This window comes from Enoplosus armatus, chromosome 6 (genome assembly GCF_043641665.1).
Source record: "Enoplosus armatus isolate fEnoArm2 chromosome 6, fEnoArm2.hap1, whole genome shotgun sequence".
Lineage (NCBI taxonomy): Eukaryota > Metazoa > Chordata > Actinopteri > Centrarchiformes > Enoplosidae > Enoplosus > Enoplosus armatus.
Window position 1 is genome coordinate 22,946,188 of NC_092185.1, and position 22,690 is coordinate 22,968,877.

Sequence of the window (22,690 nt, forward strand, 5' to 3'; positions counted from 1 at the left end):
TGTTGTTTGCCAACTTAAAGGGGTCTTTCAGTGTGGATGGAAAACTTTGTGAATAAACTTCCCTGCTGGAAAAAGCCGCTTGGACCAACAAGGATCAAGCATCACTTTCCGTTCACACGGACGCTGCGGTAGCGGCCGCAAGGAGCAGTTAACGTTTTTCCACGCCGATCAAAGGTAGCTAGCTAGCTATGCAGGAAGATGATCTCCCCATTGTTAATCGCAGCTGCTGAGATCTAATTGGTCGACTGTTTCTCCAAACAGCTGTCAATGAGCACGACACCAGACTGATATGGCTCACCAAACAAATGATCGAGAGGTGTGGAACCAGGCCAGTGTGGGTGCAGTTTTAATGGGAACGTATTGCGTTAAATTAGGCTCTCATCTTAGCCATACAATTTTGTCACTATGGGGGAAATTTTCTAGAAGTGCTGGGCCTCGGCATGTTACAATCACATAAAGGAAACACCATATATTACACAGGTCCAACCTCTTCATTCATTTCAGCGTATAGCGCTTTGGAGAAAACGTTGTATGTTAACTGCTGTTTGCAGTCCGTAGTGACACATTTTTTCCCCCCTGTGAATATGGAAACTACATACACTACATACAATCACATCACCGTTGTGCCCATAAAAAGCATTTATTCTCGGGTGACACCATTAAAGGAACACGCGGCATACACCGCCTCATTCATATCTGAGTTATTTGTTCCATTGTGTCTTGTTATGGCTGAAGACTCTCATTATAAAAGACACCTGAGCCAGAGGGTGAGAAACACACACAAACACACAAGACCCTGAGCGGCGTGGAGGCATCAGCATAATACATGATACCTCACAAGTAGCTATGGGAGGACTGTTATTACAGGGCTACAGGACGACGAGGTAGTATGTATTCATCTGTTTACGGGCGCCGTCATCTTTTGCTTGAAGACGCGCTTATTATCACAAAACAACTCATCTCGGTGCCGCTCACATCTCCTTCATCACTCTAACTGCTCCTTCACAGCCTCCTTTTCATATCTCCCTCTCTCTTCCTTTTGTTTCCGCCTGTGTTCCTTTCTGCCTCTTCCTAATTGCTCCTTCCTTCTTTATCACAAACCCCTTTTCATCTGCCTCTTGTGCCACCCTCTCTTTCTTTCTTTCTCTCTGGTTATATCAAATGGATCTTTCTTTTTTTCGTCTCAATTACAACCCTCCTCTCACCTTCGTCCCTCTCCTTCCATTCGCCTATCTTTCTCTGTCTTTCTCTGGGGCTCTCAACTCATGTAAAATAACCTCTCCCTCCTTCCCTCCCTCCCTGTCTTTTCTCTCTCTGGGCAGTAACAGTCTTGATGCAGTGTTGCATGTCGATGGCTATTGATTTTTTGCTCTTCGCCTCTCTGTTTCTCTTTGCCCCTCTCTGCACTCTCTGCCAGCGCCGCTATGCCAGGCCCACAGTATACTCAACACCAGCATGTGTGTGAGGGCATGCCTGTTGGTTGTGGGGGAGGTGAGGTGCAAGGAGAGAGAAGAAGACTGTCTTACTGTTTCACATGACATAATCACATGTAGAAATTTGGACAGAAGCCTCGTGTTCGTGTTCGTTTAAATGTCATGAGTGAACTGCTTCCCACGCAAACACACTCTTGCTAATCTGGCACAACCTGCTCTCACCTTGGTGCTCGCACCACAACACGAAAGACTCTTTAATTTCCCTCCCTCTCTCTCTTTCATCCTTTCCTCCACAACTTCCTGTCCCGCTCCTGTCTTCCCCAGGAACAACCTGTTTCTGGATGAATCAACTGCCTGGAGAGAAAAAAAAAAAGCTGCCTGGTCAATGGGGGCTTGATTATACAACACAGCATCCTGTCCAAAAGGGAAAAAAAAGAGTTGCAGATGGAGGGCAAGGAGAGAGAAAGGAAAGGGGGAGGGCGCGAGGTGATGAGGAGGGAGGGAGGAGAGCGTGTGACAAAGACGAGGTACAGAGGGTGTGATGGAGAATGGGAGCACGGGGGAGAGACTGAAAGGGAAGAAAGATGGGAGTTAAAAGGTGTTGTGCGTTTTCGACATCAATGAATCATTACCAGATTAAATGTGAGACAGCGTAATTACAGCAGTGCTCAAAAGATTGACAACCTCTACATTAAAGAAGGGGGGGGGGGGGGGGGGGGGGCAAGCCGCAATGTCTTCCTCATGACAGGACAGGAACCGGGTTCATGGGAAATATGGTTTTACTGTAATTTTGAGAGCCGCTAGCACTGAAAATACCTCTGGCATTAGACAGGGCAGCTTTGTCTCGGCTATGTTACAGTTATCGTGTATCGACTTTCAGTTGTATTTCATAGTGATGATATGACCATTTTGTGTTATGAACTCCATGCAATTAAATTAAAAACAAAATTAGTTCATGAAGGTTTAGTTTTACATTTAGAAAGTTGTTCAATGTAAAGCATAACAGTAACAGTTTATTGCACTGAACATTCATTTGATTATTTTATTTATATATGGCCAACTCTCCAGTCGGGTGCCATTAAACCTTTGCAGAAACAAGATGGCGTAATTAAGCGAGCACCAGTCGAACGATTTAAAATGACCTAAGGTGATAACCTACCTAGCCTTAACCTAAGGCTGAAGCTAGCTGTCCCAGGCAAAAATCCATGTAGGAGTCACAGAAACTGGAAGAAGCATTGTTCCATGTATTGCAGGGTGAAGCTAGTTAGCTCTAGTATAACAGTACAAAAAAATAAATGTAATAATTGTATTTGTTGCAACAGAACCCAGTTTGGATGCTTACTATAGACAACACGGTGGTTGTTGTCCAAACAAATACAGAGCCGCAATCGCTCCTCTAAACTCTGACGACGAAGCATCTTGGCTCTCACACAAAGGATGTGCCAGTCCTGAAAAAGGCTGTGACTTTTCGAATGTAACTTGTAGTTCGACAAGACAATGTAGTTAGCCAATGATATGACCCTTGGGTTTGGAAGTAACACTAGGTTACTACTGTAGCCTAGCATTAGCCAGGCATGTTTTCCAGCAAACTGTTTAGCTTACGTTTGAGCAGAGAAACACACCGTTTGGTCATTTTGCTGCTGTGTTTTTAATTTTGGAAAAGCTAAAAACCAAAGACACAACCCTCAAAGCAATTTATACACTCTTACTACAGCCCCATGCCAACCACGAGGAGGCGTTTCGTGTAAAGAAACACATACTCATTGATAAAGGTATATAGATGTTTCAAATGCTACATGTGGCACCTTTAAAGAGGACAGAGTGATTGAGCAGGGACGCCGAGGCCAAAAGGACGGACAAGGGGGGAGATGAAGGAGGACAGCGAAGGAGAGGAGAACCAAAACAAACACGAGATGGAAGAGATACACACTAAGGAAGACAAACACGAGCACACTGAGGTGAGGCGGGGAGAGAGACAGGGAGAGAAAGTCTAATCCAGGACTCACGCTAAGCTCGTCCATCATCTCTGTCATTACTCTGAACCAGCTGATGATGATGATGAGGATGATTCATACCTGAATATCTAAGAGAGATTTCCGGTTTGCATCACAGCCATGTGCTTGTGCGTGCGCGTGTGTGTGTGTGTGTGTGTGTGTGTGCGTGTGCATGCGTGTGAGAGAGTGTGTCGGGCTTTAGGCTCGCTGATGAAACGAGGTCACAGGATTGCAGTGAATGGCTCCGTCCACAAAGCACAGTGAGTCACTGGTGTGTTTATGTGGACCGAACTAATCACAGGTAGCCTGACGCCACATCAGTTACATCAACACATGTGACAACAGCGATCAGGGCACATCAGCCTAGTAGCTATCATATACACACACATACACACACACACACATATATATACAAATCCGGGATTTACTGTAATGTCAGGCACGTGGACAGCTGACACAGAATGTTTGGACTTTCTGGAGGCAAACCTGACCTTTGACCTCTCTGCCTCCCAACATGGATCACACGCATCGGCATTAAGAAGTTTGGGACAAACGAGCGTATGAACATTTTTTTGGAAACACGCACACTCCAGGGAAGTTGGACGAAAAGCCGCATCATCCTTGAACCAGATTGCCGCTTTCATTTAGCTCTGCAGCAAATATCCTGTGACTGTGTTTCACCTCTCAGGGTTTTTCCTGGTGTTCCACAAGGAAATACCCTGCTGCTCTGTTCTGGGACAGAGAGAGAGAGAGAGAGAGGGAGAGAGAGAGGCTGTCCTGTCCTGGGCTTTGCTGCTTGTCTGAATCTGGGTTAGACATTTCTGTGTGTGTGTGTGTGTGTGTGTGTGCGCATGTGTGCGCGCATGTGTGTGCGCATGTGTGTGCCACAGAGAAAGAGCTGGTTCAAAGACCAGGCTGTACTGTATGTACAGTTTGTATCATAGCAAGAGTGTCAAGTTGGATTTCTGCCATTATCCAAGAAAACCAGCAACCTGCATCCCCTACCTGGACTTTCTGCACTGAACTTGGCAAATATTCAGAGCATCACCACTCTGATACTCATCGAATTAGTTAAATCTGCACGTTGCCTCCCGCTCCTGTTTATTCTGCTGAAGATTCAGCAGTGTGGTCAACACTTAATGCTCCTGTTTCAAAAACCTCTTCTCTTATGTTAAAAAACATGTGGTTTTTAAATCTGGAATACATTAGGACTATTTCCAAATGTAGATGTCAGCTGTTTCTGCAGAGATAACATCAATATCGCTACCTAACCTGTTAGCATGCTAACACGTTAAAGATGTGTTAGCATTTAGCTCAAAGCACCACTGTCTTGTTTTTCCTCTGCTACCCTGAGTGCCCTCATGAAACAGGTTCATTCCAGCACTTCTTTGTATTGAGATCTGGGTTTATCTGCTTTAAGCATGCATAAAGTGGCACCCTACTTTAAACAAGGACACTCTGTCCCTCCCCAAAAATAATTTAAGCACCCCCCCTCTTGTGCATGAGCTCCTGCCCTCCAAATATCCGAGCACAATCCTCCTCAGCATACATCAGCTGAAATTTGCATGACCTGACTGTGTGTCTTCATTTCTCTTCACGGTGTCTTAGCCCTGCCACATCCACCTGTGGATCCAAATTACAACCCATGTGGCTACGTCAAACACAGAACTTTTAAACTTAAATGGTTTTCAAGGAAGAGCGCCAGGTGAATGTCAGGGGACAGAATAAAACAAAGACACGCAGACAATCGTTGTTACAAAATGAAACAGAGAGAGAGAGAGACAACCCAGATCACAGATAGATACCAAGAGAGAGGCAGAGAGACAGAGACGTAAACCAACAGACTGACAAAGAGGCAAACAGTTTGACGAGCAAAGAGTCTTCCCATCAATAAATCACTGGCATATTAATTTGGAGGCATTAGTATAATTACTGTAAACAAACCAGACCACCTTCCCAGAGTTTATGGGAACGGTGGTTGTACATTTGAGAAGAACAACTGCTGTGAGATAAATGCTATAGCTAATATCTTGACCATTTGTTTCAATAATCATATAAAAATATCAAGATTAATTTGACAACTGATAGCTAAAATAGGTCGTCATTATAAGTAATTTGCTGGTTTTCTGTCATGTAAAAAAAAGTCAATGCCAAGGAATAGGTCTAGAATGTGTTTAGCCTAGCTTAGCACAAAGACGGGAAGCAATGTGAAAACAGCTAGCCTCCACCGCAACAGCAACAAATGTGTCTTCCAACAACTCCAAAATTGTGTTACAGACATGTTTTACCTTGTTTGCTTGCATACTAGCTGCCAATTTGTCGGAGCTTTGAGTTTGGTTAGGGTTAGGAGAGCGGGAAAAGCTGATAAATTGACTATTAGTAGTCATTTTAGAGGTTCAGTGTTGTCAACAGACTCAGCAGTTACTTGTCAGTAAATAGAACCACAGTGTCTACTTCTCTACATCTAAATACACGGGATACAATATGGAAATAGGAAACATTCATTTATTACAGTTAATTGATCCTGAGAGGAAAATTCAACATTAAGAGGTGTAATCGCAAAGAAGCTAATTCATCAAATCCTTATCTGTGCCTTCTGACGACTTTCTGCCTCGTTTATTCTGGTGAATACCACCATAGCTCACAATGAAAACTAATGCACAACAAAAAGGTTAACAAGGTCAGAGAAGGTTAAAAAAAACAAACTATGAATTATATTAATAATCTGCTTTCTCAAAGCCAGAGCTGTGAAACTATTATGAAACGTCGACCAGAAAAAAATCAAGGGAATAGAGTTTACCCTAAGTCTTAAATATCTATGACCTAAACACAAATGTGCAGGTTTATATTTGTGGTTGTTTATTGCATTGTATTGATGACCAGTTGCAGGACTTTTTAATATGCTCTAGAATAGACTCATGTCTGAAGTTATCTCACCCTATAACAGTGCACCTGTTGCTGTAAAGGCACACACAGCAAGGCAAAGCATTTTCAAAACATAAATCATATTACACCACAATGATTTACACTTGACTTTGCTTAACCATAATGCTCTGTTGAAATCTATGAGGAATATTACAATATTAAAAATATTTGCTGACAGGCTGCCCCAGCTGGTCTGGGATGAGTACAGCAGCCTCTGGACAGAATACGTTGCCCTGATGTTTCAAAGACAGATTGGATGTCGCTCTTTAGAATTTCATTTCGTCACTTTCTGTGGGCAGAGAAAATCACGCGTCTCAGCCGAGATAGGTGGGACTGGGCAAGTTGAGCCTGTGTCATGTTGATTGGTGCTTGAGATTCTGTAGGACAGTCAGAGCAAAATCATTGCAAAGGAGAGTGATGCACCTGCACCAACAAGCCTTACCCGCCGTAAAGCAGGTTGTTCACAATTTATACATTAACATATGCTTACTGTCTTTGTTGATGCGCTTGTTTACAAAATGAATTTCCGACAGTGCATTAAAGTTTAATGTAAACATGGCCAGTTACAGCCTCCCAATTAGATTAGTCTTGGGATATCTGGTGTTTTACAGTGAAATCACTGATGTTACACTATATTTAAATTGACAGTCTGCTGCATCTTAGACATGACCTAACAAAGCTGAGCGCTTGCCACTCCCCCCGGTCATTCATACTGTATGAGCACAGGCCGCCTCTATTAGAATGAGGCTACACATGTGACAAAGTGTTGGTCCATCCATCAGAGTATTTCTGGCCATGCTTGAGGTCTCAGTGGTACGTGACAATCTGTTCATTACAGGTCTGTTACGCTGTAGAACATACGAATCGCTACTACAACTTTAAAATGTACTATTATACATGAGGGGAGGGACCTAATCACCTTAATATAAGACAACCCAGTGACGGATGTGCTCTTTAATTTGTCTACATTTCTTTCCGTCTTTCTTATCAACAGTGTGAGATGAGTTAGGTGAGCAGCTGCAGCGAGCTGTGGTCACACTGGCCTCAGCAGAAGACTGTCATCAGGACTAATAGGATTGGATATTTAGTGATTCAGCTCATGTATCCGCTTGTATGTCCCTACAACAAACACAGGCATGTTCAGCAGCTGCATTCACATAGTACACAAGTAAGCTTATAAGCATATAAGGAAGAGCAGGTTGTGTGTGTGTGTGTGTGTGTGTGTGTGTGTGTGTGTGTGTGTTCAGCCTCTCTGCTCTCTCTCAGGCTGCCTGCCAACGTTGTTGGCATAATGCGGAAATCTCTCTCACTCTCTCTCACTTTTTCTGTCTCACTTTCTTATTGTCTTTAAATCTTTAACTCCCACTTTTACACTCCCTTCATCGCTGTAGTTTCACTCTTTCCTATTGTGCAGCATTTCTTCGTCGCGCTCCTGTGTTTTCTCCGTCCCCATCTTAACAAGCTTGTCCATCGAAGTCGCGACACTTGTGGAAAACAGGTGATCTACTCTTAAACACATGCAAACACATGCATATACACTGTACATAAGCTACAGTTATTGACCATGATGTCAGTGTGCAACACATTATCACACTATTGATCTGTTCCAAGGTCAGCTGCTAATCAGATAGTAAACCTAACCCCTTTTCATGCGACTGGTTCATTCACAAACTCAGTATCGCTAAGCCACTGTCTGAGGCTGCTTTCACTCTGCAGCCATTTATCCCAGTTGTTGCTCACATCTTTCCTTTGCAGGACTGGGGTTCCATTCATTCTTTATTGTACAACACTTCTTTTATCAATAATTAATAATTATATTTACATAAACCCTAGGTTTGCACACAGCCTCATTACTGACCTTTACACTGCACTTTTTAGAACTGGCCCAGGCAAGCCGTCTTTTAGTGGATATAAATTGAACTGTGGAATGGGATTCCTGTGAAGCCAGCAGCCAAATTGCTTGTTCAGTTTCCCCCTGGATTGATTTCTGTGATAAAACATTATCAAAATGTTCACCTTGACATTTGTTGAATTTTCTTATCCAAATCTTGCCGTACAACCTCAATCTATAAATGACGTTTAAAAAATAAAAGCTTTGACTGTAAGTATCCATGGCCCTATAACCTGGTTCCTTGAAACAACAAGGTCTGGGACCAAAATGGGTCATAGGCCTACTTCTGATGGGTCCCCACGTGACATAGTATCAATGTGTATCCATGACTACAGGTCCCAGGACAGCTAATTAATTTCTGCTTCGAATCTTTAGCTGAAAAACAAAAACTGTTGCTTCATATTCCTGTCCAAAAGTTTCTAGCTGCAGTAAAGAAGGTCAGGGCACACCCATTAACACCATAACCCCAACTGTGCTCATTGTTTTGGTTCAATGAGCAGAGATATAATGAGAGCAGGCTCTCATTTCCATTCAACAGAGCAGCTTCCTCAAAGACTTAACCGCTCCTGGCGGTCTCGCTTCACTTGCTGTTTCACTTGTACCAAAACCTCCTTAACCCTACTTTCACCTTAACCTTAATCCTGTTCTTAATCTGTCATTGATCTCAATTATAACGTGGAGTGGAGCCATCGACAAGTGTTTACAGGTAGAGCCGACTTCCGCAATGATTAAGACACATAGAGCCATCAGTAGGGGGTGGACACTGGTGCAATATAAAGACAGTGAGATAAGCTCTACAATAAAGTATGACCTGACTTTACCAATGCTTTCGAATTATCAACAGGAGCACCTGTTGCATTGGACAGCAGTGTTCCAAACTCCACTATCTTTAATGGAAAATAATCAAAATGTCACAGTAATTAGTCTGGTTTCAGACCTCTCACTTGAGACCAATGTCTTTGATTTGTACAGCCATTCATACAGGTCTGGGGCTCTGTCCTTTAGAAATAAGTGATAGAAAAATGGCAACAAGCAAAGATGAGACTGACGCAGCTGCAGAGGTTATTGTAAAGTAACAACAAATAACAACTCTGAAATCAACATATCTCTTTGGTCGGCTGAAAATGACTTGAAAATTGTATAATTTCCCCCCGGGGATCAATTAAGTATTTCTGATTCTGATTCTGATATAGAGGGGCAACACAACGCTAAATATTCCCCATCCCCTAAACAGAGATCAGCTAACATGAACACGATGTCAGACTGGACAAATGAAGTGGAACTAAATAGCAATTCAGTCCGATTATCAGGCTTATAAAGAGTAGCATAGCCTTCATTTGTAAGACTGTAGCCTTTTGGGTAATATAATGGACGTGTTCTTTCTAGGCAGACAAATCTTCACCGAAAACCTCATTTCAAATCTCACAATCAATTAATGTGCGAAGTCTCAACATCTTGTGCTCTCTGAAGAGTGGTTATTAAAGCCTCGGAAAACGTTTCAAAATACTCTGAAAAAAACATCTATACTTATCGTTTGTTAAGCGTGGGTGTGGTTTGATCAGATTTTGATTGATGGTTTTCCTGATTGGTGTGCAAAAGTCGATGACATCACCTTTTCCAACTGAGCCCCACCCACTTCAAACCAGTGAGACGAGAAAAACAGGCAAACGACGAAAAGAGAAATCTCCCCCGTGAAACAAACAAAATAATTTTTCTGACAGACAGACATACAGACTGAAACCACCATAAAGCCACTACCTGGACAGAACTATCTGAGCCTTCTGCCGGGCGATGTCGGCTGCTTTCTGCGCTCCCTCCACGGCTCGGTCCACCTTCTCCCTGATCTTACTGGCCCGGAGGGGGATCAGGTTCTTCCTTTTGCCGCTCACCAGGATGTTCTGTTTGTACTTCCCTTCCTCTTTTGTGCCATCAGGAAACGTGGTGCAGCCGTAGCCGTGGCGTTTGTTGCTAAGCCACTCCCCCTCGTACTGCAGCCCGTCGGACCGCCGGCTCACGCCGAACCCCGTCCTCTTGTCGTTCTTCCACTCCCCGCAGTAGGTCTCAGTTGCCGTGGCGTCCACGTCGTCGTCAGCGACGGCCAACTCTGCGTCTGCATCTCCGAGACTGGAAAGGTGAAAGGTTAAATTGGTCAATAATCCTACATCTAACTTTAAGAAGAACAGGAATAGGTTTGGTTGGCAGATAAGCTATGAGAGCTCTGGCATAATGTGAGAGAAAATCGATGGCAGATACCTGCAACGTTAGAGGCTGCTGATGAGTACGCACTACACAAAGCTCTCTGAAGTCACTCAAATGTACCATCTCAGCCTCCCAGCATCCTCATCGTCTTCCCTCCCTCTTTCTGTAACCTGGTAGTTCATCAGACTACCAGCTTCTACTGAAATGGAGATCCTGGTGTTCTGAAACTCACCAAAGAACTTAAACTGAAAACTCAGGTAGTTCCTATTTCCGTGAAGACCACCATCGAGTATGGTCAAAGGAAGGGGTCTTCTTAGAACATACGAAACCAAAGAAGACCAGAGATAATTAAGGATTTTCTTATGAGGGCAGTTTGAAACTAGGGTGACAACCTAATTGCTTGATTGTATATTCATGATACTCGTTTTAATGATGGTAGCCAACAAATGGTAAAACTGAAAACTGCTCATGGTACCAAACCTGACAACAAGACTCCTGGAAGCCTGACTATTGTTTGCCAAGAAACACTTCCAGCACAGAACTCCAAAACTCCCCTAAAACCACATTTGTTTGTATATTTCTGTTTGTACACAGATCACATAAATGAGATACAAGCTGTAAATTGAGGTGGTGGACAAAGCCTCCTGTTTCCAGTCTTAATGCTAAGGTAGACAAACCATGTCCTGACTCAAGCCTAAATACTTATCAGACAGACATGAGACTGGTATCGATCTTGCAAAGAAAGCAAATAAGGTCCTTTCCCAAAATGCCGAACTATACCTTTAATAATTTTAGCGTGAAAAACATCCAGAAGAGAGTCATGTTCAAATCCAAGAATCCCAAGTTGAAAATGCATCTTTTTTTTCCGAGGATGTCTTGATGAAGAATGTACATCTCAAGAATTTGAGAACAGACAGCATATTTTCCCCCATTCCCTTGTCCCTGTCTATTCATATGATACCAATCCCTCATAGTCAGCCACTGTACAGTTCATCTGAAGTTGGTAGGGAATAATAAGTGTCTTGCTCAACTAGGATTCACATAGGCTTGTTTTCATCTTGCCTCCTTGGGGCACATTAATTAGATCTCTCCTTCGCTTTAGTATGTTTTCACTGGCCCAGCATAAGGCTTACCACTATAACATGTTCATTATATGCACCATAAAATGATAAAAAAAAAAACTAAAACATCAATAAATAATTGATCAATTCCAATACATTACATACAGATGAATTATAAATTATTATTATTATTATAATAATAATTAGTATTTTATCATCTTTACAGCAGTAGAATGGAACCTAGAAGATTCTCTCCTTGTCAGCCTTGCCAATAATTAATCAGACCTGATAAGCTGCTGTCAGCCACTTTGCCAACAAACAGGTTAGGAGCTGCTGACTCTTGTCGTCAAGTAATTGATGCCTTTAAAAATAAGTCACCTCAATCCAGCGTACTTGGAATTTTACGCTAAGCGCTTCCAGTTGCACAGGATTGATTCAAAACATTCAAGTCAAAGATGCTGTCGCTTACGCGATGAATGAAACAGGCTTCAACGTTTCATTTGTATTTCAGACTACCCACCAGCAAGTCCACACTGTGGACACTGTGACTCTGAGCCGACGTGTCCAATATGATTGATAAGACAATGTTAAAAGAAAAACAGAGTAGACAACAGCGGAGCAAAGAGACAAAGACGAAGGGCTTATCACTGGGTAACACAATGTAAAACCGGAAACTTTTCTTTATCAGGCATTGAGCCAGCTGACCAGTAAACTGACCTTTTGACCTACGTGCCACTTTGGACTGCATGCCAATCCATTTTAAAGACACTTAAGGAGGATAGAAGCTTGTTGTTGCCTTGATGTCCTCCAGATGAAGGACAGTTCCCTTTCTAAGTACGTCATCCCTCCTTGTCCTCTCACTCCACCTTTCTCCCCACTTTCATTCATTTCATTACCTCATGACAGAGTTGATATGACACACCCTTCACAGTGTCAGCCGGTACACTATGTAGGATTCAATGATCCCATGAAATTGCCTTGACATGCTGCTTTGACATGTTTCTGTGTGAAACAGGATATTGGGGCAGAGGGACTTGATGACTTGAAGACTTGAGGAAGGGTTCACGGGTTGCCCCAAAGTTGGCTGGAAATTCTATATATGATGCTGAGTGAAAGATGCATCAGGAAAGGTTTTTGACATTACAGACAAGGGGTGTGATTTTGACTTAATATAATATGTGAAAAAGCTTTTTTTGATGTGTACTTTGTGTATAACAATCTTAATGGCAGACAAGAACCTTGATATCGAACGATTCTGAAAAAATCTAGGTTACGTTCAACGGCGAGATTTAAACATTTCTCTCTTTCTACATGAGATGCACATAGAAATGACAGTATGGCTAAAGTTAGGGAAAGACAACATAAAACATGGTTAAGGAACAGATAGGGGTAGGCCACTGAAACACCAGGTTAAGGTTAGGGAAAGACCACAGTTACAGCTAGAAAAAAGACAAACACTCACTCTACTTCCTGAATTGACACTGAATGTTGGAATTGCATGTAAATTGTGAGGTGCGGAATCTTCTAATATGGATGTAAGTCCTAGGGTACTGGGTTGGGATATAAAAACTTTCAGTGTATCCTTTCAGTTTTTTTTTTCTAGACCTTCAGTTTGAAGACAACCTCACTACCTTGTAGGCCATAAGGCTACCTGACCTGCAGTAGAGCTTGCCCACCCCACCCCCTCCACCATCTACTCCTGTCATTACCTGATAGTAGAGTTGATATCAGATGCAGCAGAGGACACAGTACTCATCCCAGCCTCGCTCCTGAACGAGCTCTGTTTAGACCTCTGGGAGGCCAGAGAGCTCCTGGACTCGGACTTCCTCAGCTTGAGCCCGGAGAGGATGGACCTCCGGAAGAGACCGCCTTTTCTCTTCCCCTTCAGCAGCTCAGCCTCGCTGTGTGCCGTCAGCACAAAACCTCCACGAGACACAGCGGGGCTGCTGCCGCTGCTGCCCGTGCTGCACATGGACACGCTGGTGGTCAGAGTGCCGGGAACAGGAGGAGGACCAGGAACCACCGCCCCGGTCCGGTCCAGCAGAGCTGTACCATTGCTGTGCTCCGAACCGGAGCGTAGAGAGTTTATGGAGGTACGCAGCGGGGAGCGGATGACGGCCGCCATGCCGTACGGGACACTTTGACGAACTCCATAGCCATGCCGCATCCCGCCAACCCACTGGCCCTGAAATGTTCCTGGAGAAAGAGGAGAAGAATTACCAATACCAATTCTATAGAAATGTTTTTTCTGTAGTAGGCATGTAACAGGCCTTGAAATTTTGACAGTCTCAAACGGGGCTAGCTAGATGGGTAGGAAGACGACGTTCCCATTTATAAGGCATTTATATGGCAGAGCTAATTGTCAATGGACACCAGACCTATCTGAAACGTCAGTTTCAGGACTTCACATCCTCTCTGTGGTGTGTATACAGCCATATTTTTGGTCCAATATTTTGACAAAGTAATAAGTTCAGGAGTAGTACTGTACATGGGAGTGGCTTCCTCTTTCTCTCGTTCATCCATTCCCATTCATTCACACCATGTCACTGCACTACCCGCACTCACTGCTGCATAATAGTCCTTACATCCCCATGATGCTGAAAAGTAGGGCATCTGAGTGTGTGTGTTTCCGTCATTCCTCTCTCTCTCTCTCTCTCTCTCTCTCACACACACACACACACACACACACACACACACACACACACACACACACACACACACTCAAGCGGAAGTGTGTGTTCCAATAGGAGTGCAAGTGATCCATCCCGCCTGCCCGTACCTCTGATGTAACAGCACTCTGATTCATTCTGTGGCAAACGCATTCGCTCTAACCAAACTACATGACCATATAAGGACTGCAACCACGTTCTCCGTCGCTATCGCAAACACACACAAACATTTCCCTTGTGGGCTCAAGTGTCCATGAAGTGCTGAATGGAGCCAATGTTATTAGCCAATCACATTCTTGCTTACGTTCTAAGACACACTCAAACACACTCACACAGACACAACAAGCACATCCACAGTGCTGTTAAAAAAAAAAACTTGAGTGAGAAGTGGTGTTGTTTCTGAACCTGCCCTCGTCATTAGGACGATATGCTGCCTTTTATCCCTAACACACTCACACACACACACACACACACACAAACAAAAACAGAGTCTGTGTCATAGACAGCTGGCCAGCACATCTGGCCGGGCCTTTGTAATCATGTCAGTACACAGCTGTACGACCATATGACAGACAGATCAAAGAACACACACACACACACACACAAACAAACACCCGTGCAACAGCATGACAAGATTACCATGTCATTAAATGGCCGCCAGAATGCTTGAGCAGGAGAGTGAGACAGAGGGCAACGAAGAGGAGGGACCTGAGTATCCAGAGGCAGACAGAGCCTCACCTGTGTTGCTGTGTGACAGTGTTTCTGCTACAGGTCATATTTCCGGTAATAAGATTTCTGAAAAGTTGATGATTATAATGAGAAAAACCCCTAACTGATTGCAGTACAACCAAAACAATAGCCTTGTCCCAAACCCATACCACACACAGTACGCAGTCTGTTTCCACTGGAAAAGTGACAAAATAAAGTAAACATGTAAACCAAACAGCATGCATTCTAAAAAAAAACTTTGAAATGACATAGAGGGAACAGCTGGATCACAGCTACATTTTTGTAAAAAAAAAAAAAAAAAAGCTGGTTAGCTTAGCGTAGCATAAAGACTGAAAACGGGGGAAGCAGCTAGGCTCTGTCCAAAGGGAACAAAATCAGCCTACTAGTGGCTCTAAAGCGCATCAATTAATATGTTATACCTTGTTCTTTATTCCATAGCAGTTTTAAAGAGGGTTTGTGGGACTATTTTCTAAACTCTGTCGTCACCGTGAGGTTGCCAGGCAACCGGTGGAGACTCCAGGAAGTCAGTGCTCCTGGCAAAGAAATAGGCCGCAACATCATCCCCATGAAACAGCGTTTTTACACTTTGGTTCATGTACAGATAAAACAAACAAGACACAGTACGTTAATTAGTGCACTTTAGAGGTGCTGAGAGGCGGAATTTGTTACCTTCGGATAGATCCAGGCTAACTGCTTCCCCTAGTTTCCAGTCTTTATGCAATGCTAAGCTAGCTGCTGGCTGTAGCTTCATATTCACCAAACTGACCTAGAGATTATTTTAAAACTTCAGATGTCACTCATCCCAGGAAATATGTTGAGCGAGAATCCATCAAAAATGTAATTGAATGAAACTACACTCTATGGTTTTATGGCTACCTACGTGTTCGTAAACACAGTGTTTCGAGCATTTTGTCCACATCATTTAGACTACTGAAAATAGTAGAAAAACCTTCAGTATAACACAACACAGTTCAACAGCAGCACAAACCACAGCCTCCAAAGTGACCATAAAGTTGAATCAACACCTCTCTGAAACACTTTCACCAAAAACTGAACTTTACACCCTTCATGAAGGTAAGATTTATTGAAAGGCTGTTGTATCAGAGGGCATTCGTTTTTGCTCTGTGTACCTAAGAAACTGGCAACTGAGTGTGTGAGTGAATAAATATATGTGAGGCAGTGTGTGGGTTTTTGCTTTTTCATGACTTCTTGGAAGCATATACAACCCTCAATCAGTAATGCCTGAGTAAATCAAACATTCAGTGGGGCACTGGGCTGCTTTTCCAATGTGGGCCTGTCGCTCTCCATGGTGCTGAAAAGTACCGTCTGAGAGGCAGGCTGGTGGTGGCGATATTCCTTCAAACGTTTTTATGTGAAATCAGTGCATTACATGGGAACTCTAGAAAACACGAGCATGTGCCAGAGTGAAGGACACACTTTACACAGTCAGAGACAAACAGCAAATTTTTTGTACTAAAGCTGCTTCTTTGAACAAACACTTGTGTCAAGAGAGATATGCAACAGTCGATTATGAAACTGTCACAGGTGTATTGAGGAAAAAAAAAAACAGACTTCTGGATATGTAAAGGCTTCAACCCCAGGCCTACGGTTGTGGAGAGAATCCACTTCACAACTCGCATGCCAAAACGATTTCACTGATTTTGCCTGGAGGCCAGCAGGAAGCGCTCTCAAATCATATGGGCCTGTAACGCAGGCGGGGGCTACTGCGGGCACGAGGCGGCCGCACAGAAAGGGTTAACGCGGAGAGATCAAAGCTGCGGAAACATCACAGAGGCACAGCGATTTGATCACGCGCCAACCCCCCGGCTGAATTCATAATTGTCCCTTTAACAAATGCGCGCGTCTGTTCTCTATTTCTAGGTTAAAAACCATCTGTCTCTTAGGGTCTGTGTTTCAGTCCAAGGATACAGCAGTAGGAGACACTTGTCGAAATCTGTAAATTCAGCTTGTTTGTGTGAACTCCGCTTCACCTTTTCCATCTTTTCATTCATTCTACAGGCCTCGAAGTAGTTCATGTGGGTCCATATTATTGCGTAGTAGCCTCGGTCACTACTTTGCACCTCAAAAAATTGATTTGTGAGGCACAGCAGTAAGAAAGAGAAAGCATGGAGCGAGAAAATTGTTATTTTATGAATTATTAATGTGTTGTTTCACTATGTCAGCACTTGCATGTCGGAAGAGCGTCTGCGTTTGTGTAGGCGAGAGAAATGGGGAGGGAGAGGAGGATTAGACGACACAAGGTCAAGTTTTCTCAGATTGTTTGTAACAGTGATTTTAATTCTTCAGTTCTCATCCAATGCTCCACTACCACAGCTAAGAAATGTGTAATCACAACAATAATCGGATGAAAAGGGACTGTATAAAAATGATGCGGGTGGGTGGGGGGCTGAAGTTTTATTTAATGTTATAAATATAGTTTATTTACACCCTCCCCTTGACTTAGAAAAAAAGCTGCAATACCCTTCCCCTAATATCTCAAAACAATTTAACAGTACTGTACAACTTAATCCATCATTAATAGCATCATCATTAAACCTTACAACCAACATTTAACCTTAATATGTTAATGGAATAATAATTTTCAAAAAATTAAAAGACCACCCCCCCCTCCCCAAAATAAATCCAACTTTTCTGACACTCCTCTCCTGCTATTAATTTTCATACAGTCCCTGATAATTAAGAGTTTTAGAGAAGTTGCAGCACTGTGCCATCCCAAGCGCTTCCAGGGCAAACTCCCTCATTAGTATGGCCAGTTGGGATTGTATCAGCAGTAGTGCAGGGCAGACCTCCAAGATAGATATTTAGAGTTTTCATGTTTCAGACAGCACCGCTAATCCTCACTACAAACATCAAACTACTCCCATTACATAAGCTAAAGCCTGCAGTGGGGCTGTTGTGGTAGTAGAGGAGGTGCGTATTAGCAATGGCCCTGAGAGGAAAAAGAAAAAAAGAAAAAAAAACACCAAACAGAATGCAAGTGGCACTTCTGTATGCTTCCTTCTGCTGTACAACTGGAGCGCGTCTGTGGAAAAATCCAAAAAGCGATGTACAAATGCTGAGGAGGCGGATTTTCTCAGACCACACCATTTATGGGTGATGTGTCACTCTTTTTAATGTGCAATGCTTTTAGGAGAAAGAAGTAAACCTGGTGAGCTACACGTGTAAGTGTGTGTCCTCAGATGCCACTGGATTCATATTTTGTGCCACTTGCTGCGAAGTGATGCGTACTGTGGTGTAAGAAAACACCAAAAAGAGAGACAGAAAAAGAGAAAGATTTGCCAGGATCACCCATAAGATCAGGTAACACGCCAGCTGGAGAGAAAAGCAACAACTGCTCAGGCAAAAGGAAAGACAGATGGTAACTAAAGACAGGTAGACAAGACAACTGACAGGCAACAAGCCACACAGGCAGGCCGGATAAATAGCTAGACAGACACATCGCAGATATGCTGGACAGGCATGCAGACAGACAAGCTAAACTATGGTCAAATCACTGGACACTAAAAGCAAAGGAAGTCAGCTCAAACCTAAACCTCTGCCTGTGTATGGGACCGTTATCCGTTTAAGAGATTTTGCTTAGGCCCTTTTTCTGTCTGAGTCTTTCAGATTTCCATTTGAGGATTATTTATCTGCTGGAAAAAATGAATGAAAAAAAAAAAAAAGACCCATGGTAACATGGTGGATGGTGGTACGCCGTCGCCCTGAAAATGTCCACACTTGTTTTGTCATTTCATAACCGATGGTTCTTGTTCTGCTGACCTCTAGTATTATATATTATCATGTATATGTATTACAGACCAGTATTATTTGTAAACACAAACAACTTTGTAGAAATACAAATTTCACAGATTTTATCACATATTCACCTTTTGACTCCCCAAATCAATTATATGTATATACAGGATGGAGAACAATCCAAAAAAGGCCCCTACAACATCAAGTTGCTGGCAAGAACACCAACAGCACCCTTAAGAACAAATAGGTGGTTGAATTTATGAAATGTTTGCCTTCTGAGACTACCAAATATGCACTCTACCAAGACACAGTTAAAGAAAAGACATACTGTATCTACTTAGAACAAGTGTTCAAGTACTGAGGATGGATTTAAAGGTACCCTGCAGCTTTTTTTTCTTGTAAACAAAAATATATGTTTACATTCAGCGTTTCTTGCCAAAACACATTGTGTGTGTCATTGAGGCGTCACAAAACATTTTCAAATATTTCTAATCCTGCATCGTTCACAGCCATGTTTGCTAGCTGGCTTCTTCCTGCAAATTTCCACACTTCCTGGCATATAATCGGAAATTGTATTGCATCACTGGGAACTCATGAGCTTGTATGTGTATCCTAGTACATTGAAAGGCAAATGTGAACAGGTCAGTAAAGAAGAGCATCAGGAAAGACAAGCACAGTTACGCTGATGACCAAGCAGCACGGCACAGTAACATGGCTGCTAAGAAATTATCAGGCAAGCAAAAAGAAGCCTTTCGCACCATGGCGGAGAAGCACCACCTTCTCTTTCAGATCACGAGTGCAATACAGGGCAACTGCGCAAACTACAGAGGGATCACGCAGCTATCCATACCAGGCAAAGTGCTTAACAGGATCATCTTGAACAGAATAAAGGAATTAGTCAGCATTCAGCTACAGGCGGAGCACACTGGATTTCACAGAGCTGTACTGTACTGACCAAATTACAACTCTGTGTATCGTGACTGAGGGATGATGGAATATAGCTTCCTGCTCCATATCCATTTAATTAATTAAGGAGTATTTGACGGCATGGATAGGGAGACTTTTTATTGGAATATTCTTCAACATTATATTAGTCAAGTGTGTCAACATTATCAAAAAGACGTATGAGGCAATGACCTGCAAAGTAGTCCATAAAGGGCAACTCACAAATGTTTTTAACGTGAGGACTGGGGTCAAGCAAATTGACAACAATCAAAGACATTCACAGCGTACAAGACTTTGGACTGGACAACCTGTACTTGGCATTACTGGCCCACACTTATTGTCAGATGCATGAGAAGACCAGTGCAGTCGCACCTCGCTCTGCGGATGAACTGGACTCAACGACCACAGAGGAAAGATCCTCAATTGATGGCAGCGCAGCTACAGGTTAGAGAGAGGTGGAAGACGTTCACGCATCACATGCAGCAGTCATGGACAAGTGAGGAGCACAGATGCTGCCTTTACAGCAAGAACTGGCAAAGCAAAAGCAGCTTTCCAGCAGTTGAACAACATCAGAAACGTCAAGAAACTGCCCTTGCAAACTAGGATTAGGCTACTTAAGACCAGCAACAAGTCAGTCCTGCTGTATGGAGCAGAGACACAGAGGGTCACTATGAAAGCCATCAATAAATGTACTGAATACACGTATGATAAATACACCTGTAGAATGTGAGAATGAAAGGATGAAAGGTCAGAACAAAGTCAAAAGAGAAAGATGGGACACACCTGATAGGGATGTCTGAGATAGCTCTTGTTGGTGACCTACCCCCCAGGACCTAGGGACCTGCTGTCATGCTAGGGACACTAAAGCAGGGTTCATGTTTGCTGACAGAGGGCCATGAACCCGCGGCCCATCGGTGCCGTCTGAGACTCTGACTTCATATGTCTTGGTCTTGTCTAAAATCTTTTTGTCTTGAAAAGTCACCAGTATGACACAATGGTGATATGCAGTGCTGAGTGTCAAAAAACATCTCCACCATAACCCATCTCCATGCACAGCTGAGTGGTCCAGAGAAACATGTCGTAGTTACAGGGCGATAAAAAAACAGAGGGTCGCTGTTAGCTGAAGCGCTTCCTCCCACACGCTCCAATAGGCGGCAAACATATTCTCTCCGTCTTTTACATGCACCTGTCATCGAGCTTCCAGCGCTCACGCCTTACCATTACAGTACATGACCCAAAGGGAGCACGTTTTCGGCTTCATTCGGCCCTCCTGTCATATCTCAGTGTAGATAATCGTTTATGTAGTTGCTGAGTGCATCTAAACGCGAGATGTGAATTTATTATGTCAGCTTACATCACATGTTCAGGGCTGGAGTAATTACTGCACTGATAGCGGCCTTTAGGAAGCTAGCAAGATATGTTAATGTAGAACAATTATAATGTTGTTGTAGCGTATTTGCCAACAGCTGGGGGACAGGAGGGAGGTTCCAGGATGCTGCTGAGCTGTCACGAGCCTCCTTTAATGAAGCGTCTGTGACTGGATGTGCCTTGATACAAACGCTGTCACACTTTTCCTTTTCCTTTCAGCGTTCGGTGCAGTCTTCATACAAGGTTGGAACAAGGGATAGATGAGCGACTTTCTGTGTGTTTGACACTGTGTGTGGCGTATTAGCTCGTCAGACACAACAGCCGCTGCTGCTGTAATCTTTAGCAGTTACCACTGTTGTACACAGTGACAGTTGTAATCTCTGCCTCTCCCTTTGTGACTCACTTCGTTTCTCACTAAAATGATTACTGAGGCTGTCTTTTCTTTTTTCTACTCCTTTCTCTCTCTCTCTGTGTGGTTGGTAATCAGTCAGCTTAGGTCTTCATCTCAGTAAACACCATTAGCCCGGAAGGCCAAGCCAGCCAATCAGAGCCCGGTAGAGCCGGCTGGGCGGCCAATCGCAGAGAGGAACGCTGAGTCCCTCGTGACACGCTGACCTGCTGCATGTCGGTGGGCGTTGCTATGGAAACCCTACTGTACAGAGCGGCTCCGTGGAAATGCGGCGGAGCGAGGGAGGAAAGAGAGAGGTGGGAGGAGAGGAGAGAGAGGAATGTTGGCAAACGCAGGAGAGGAACGAAAAGCCCAACAGCAGTGATCAGATAGAGGAGGAGTGTTTCCTAGAAATGTGGCATCAGGTGTAGTTGGAGGGGAGAGTGGGACTGGCAGTCACTTCAGACCTGACTGTAGGAAATGTAGCTGGCTCTAAAGTGCACAGCAGGTTCCAAAAGTGTGTAGGCAGCAGAGCATCTTTGTATGTTTTGGCTCCTGACTCTTATTGCTTTGGACATGACAGAGCCCTGAGGTTGCAAAGATAGACTGTCAGCTTTAACCACTTAAAGATGACCTTTCCACGGTGGAGTCTATTTCAGAGTGGCAATGGTATTTGGACATATTAACATCACATTCAACAATTTTGTCATTTTGATTTCACAAATAGGCCTAGTCTGCCAATGTGGCGACGATTGTAGTCTGCATAACATATGCCCACCTTTGTGCCTTATTTAGCAAGAACTCTGTGGTCTGCAGCAACTGCACTTTAAATGCCAGTCCACATGGAAGATCCATTAAATCACAAAAGGCTGACAAGTGAGTTTCGTGACAGTTCGAGGTCGCAATCGTTTTGTTCATTGAAGGTGAATTAAGGTAACAGTAGGCATCACTGTAACTCAAGGCAAAGGCAACACCTGTTAAATGATGTCAGAGTTCAGTGTAACTGTAAAACTGTATTAATGACGTGGCTGTCGGGACCCTCACAGGACAAATATGCAACATCAGCGGTATGGGGTGAAAGTGGCTGAACCACCAATTCACATAATTTAGCAAATCAATGTTACTACTACATACTGTAAAGCTCCATTAATCAATGTTGTTGTTTTTTGATTGACACTGGGACCAAATGACTCAGTGTGTAAATTGTGCTTCTGAGCCTTTTTTGTTTTAGTTTAATGGTACATTTACTTTCAAGTCTTACCGTTCTCGTCAAGTCAAGTGCCTTTTCCATCAGGAGCACAAAACCATTACATGCTAGCTGCCCAGCGCCCA

The 22,690-nt window shown here is 43.4% G+C and overlaps 1 protein-coding gene across 1 annotated transcript in view; it reads right to left on the minus strand.

Annotated features, from left to right (window-relative positions):
- jph3b (junctophilin 3b) overlaps positions 1-22,690 on the minus strand; it is a 37,574-nt gene that overhangs the window by 11,604 nt on the left and 3,280 nt on the right. The window contains exons 2-3 of the mRNA XM_070907427.1: positions 13,213-13,699; positions 10,002-10,367 (exon numbers count right to left, since the gene is read on the minus strand). Of these exons, the coding sequence (XP_070763528.1) occupies positions 10,002-10,367; positions 13,213-13,699 (853 nt within the window). The remainder of the gene's footprint in view (positions 1-10,001; positions 10,368-13,212; positions 13,700-22,690) is intronic.